This window comes from Cyprinodon variegatus, unplaced genomic scaffold (assembly GCF_000732505.1).
Source record: "Cyprinodon variegatus isolate N-32 unplaced genomic scaffold, C_variegatus-1.0 Scaffold743, whole genome shotgun sequence".
Classification (NCBI taxonomy): domain Eukaryota; kingdom Metazoa; phylum Chordata; class Actinopteri; order Cyprinodontiformes; family Cyprinodontidae; genus Cyprinodon; species Cyprinodon variegatus.
In genome coordinates, this window is record NW_015151196.1 from 215,268 (window position 1) to 216,776 (window position 1,509).

The 1,509-nt window shown below is 42.4% G+C and overlaps 1 protein-coding gene across 1 annotated transcript in view; it reads right to left on the minus strand.

Annotated features, from left to right (window-relative positions):
- fsd1l (fibronectin type III and SPRY domain containing 1-like) overlaps positions 1-746 on the minus strand; it is a 9,796-nt gene extending 9,050 nt beyond the window's left edge. Inside the window, exons 1-3 of the mRNA XM_015395471.1 lie at positions 611-746; positions 402-533; positions 216-317 (exon numbers count right to left, since the gene is read on the minus strand). Coding sequence (XP_015250957.1) covers positions 216-317; positions 402-515 — 216 coding nt within the window. The 5' untranslated portion in view covers positions 516-533; positions 611-746. The remainder of the gene's footprint in view (positions 1-215; positions 318-401; positions 534-610) is intronic.
- Between the last annotated feature and the right edge of the window lie 763 nt (positions 747-1,509).

Sequence of the window (1,509 nt, forward strand, 5' to 3'; positions counted from 1 at the left end):
TGATAATGAGGGGCGGTGTCTTCAGGCTACAATGGCAGCCTATTTAGAAACTTCATTCACCAAAATTGCTCATAATTAACCAGAAACAAAGAAACATAACTAACCAAAAAACGTAATTTTAAAACAAATATCAAACAATTAAGTAGAATAAAAAAACCTAATTATCAACAAAAAATAATTCCTCCTACACCGTATTTAATTGTGGTTTTAGTTACCGTCAGAAATTCTTCTTCGTTGGTAATGGTCAGTGTCTGATTGGCGAAGTCCAGCAGCTCCTTGCAGGACAGCAGAGCAAACTTTCCCTCTGAAAGCTGCCGCTACAAACCGGATAAACAAAACAAACATTTTACATCACATTAAAAACATTTAAAAAAAAACTGTGACGTCATCCAAAGCCTCACTTCAAGCTCCGCCTCCTTCCTCTGCTTCTCCTCTTTGATGATGTCACGGAGCTGAGCGCCTCTTTCCTCCAAAGCGGAGCTCAGCTTCTCTAGCTCCACCTCCAGCTCTGACATCACCTTACAGGACTCCTCCTGATTGGATAATTCATTCATCGTTAATTGATTATAGAGACCTTGCCACTGTAGCTCTCCACCAATGAGCTGCTGACCTGCAGGCCCGTCCGAGTGCTGTCGACCGAGTCCAGAAAATTCTGGAGTTCTTCATTCTTATTGGCTAAGGTGTTGATGATGCGGCACAGAGCTTCCTGTTGGAACAAACAGGGATCTGGGTGACTTTGATTGATCCCACCTCCTCATGTAGAAGCATCCATTGCTCAGTATTCTGATCAGGATGCAACGAGGTGGAAGTGGCCTCCACCTCACCTCATCCTTCACCTCCACCTCCACCTCCACCACATCCTCAGGTCTCAGACGTTTCAGTTTAAAAAAAGCTACATTCTTGATTAAAAACATTAGCATGATGATGACCCTCCTCTTTTTTTCCCCAATTCCTGACTACTTCTTCAAATATGTCGGATAAATGTGTCGTTATTTACCAGATTTTGAAGCAGGGTTCAGAGCATCCGTTGCGGTTCATCGTTTCCCATGATTCATTGTTCCTCAAACAGATTATCAAGCTTGGGCAGCAATGGTGTATGACGTAGAAAAGACTAAAAGTTATGCTGTCTATGAACCAAAATGAACGTTTTTAAATGACATGTGACTTCATTAAGGTGATTCCAGAGTCAGTCGACAGATTTGGGTGCCGTTGATAACTCCATGTATCGCAGAATATCGTAACTGCGATACATTGTTGCTAGAATACTAGTTTAGTCTTCTGTTTGCTTTTTTCAGCGTTTTATTGTCATTACAGCGCCACAAATACAGAGCAATGAAATGAACTGTCTGCACTGAACTCATCCCCTTGGGGAGCATTGGGCTGCCATTGTGCCGTGCCCAGGGAGCATTGTGGGGTTAAAGGAATAGTACACCCAAAACATGATTAGCCTTCATTTTCTACTCACCCCCATGCTGAACAACACTCTGGAGTACTTTTTTGATATCTCAA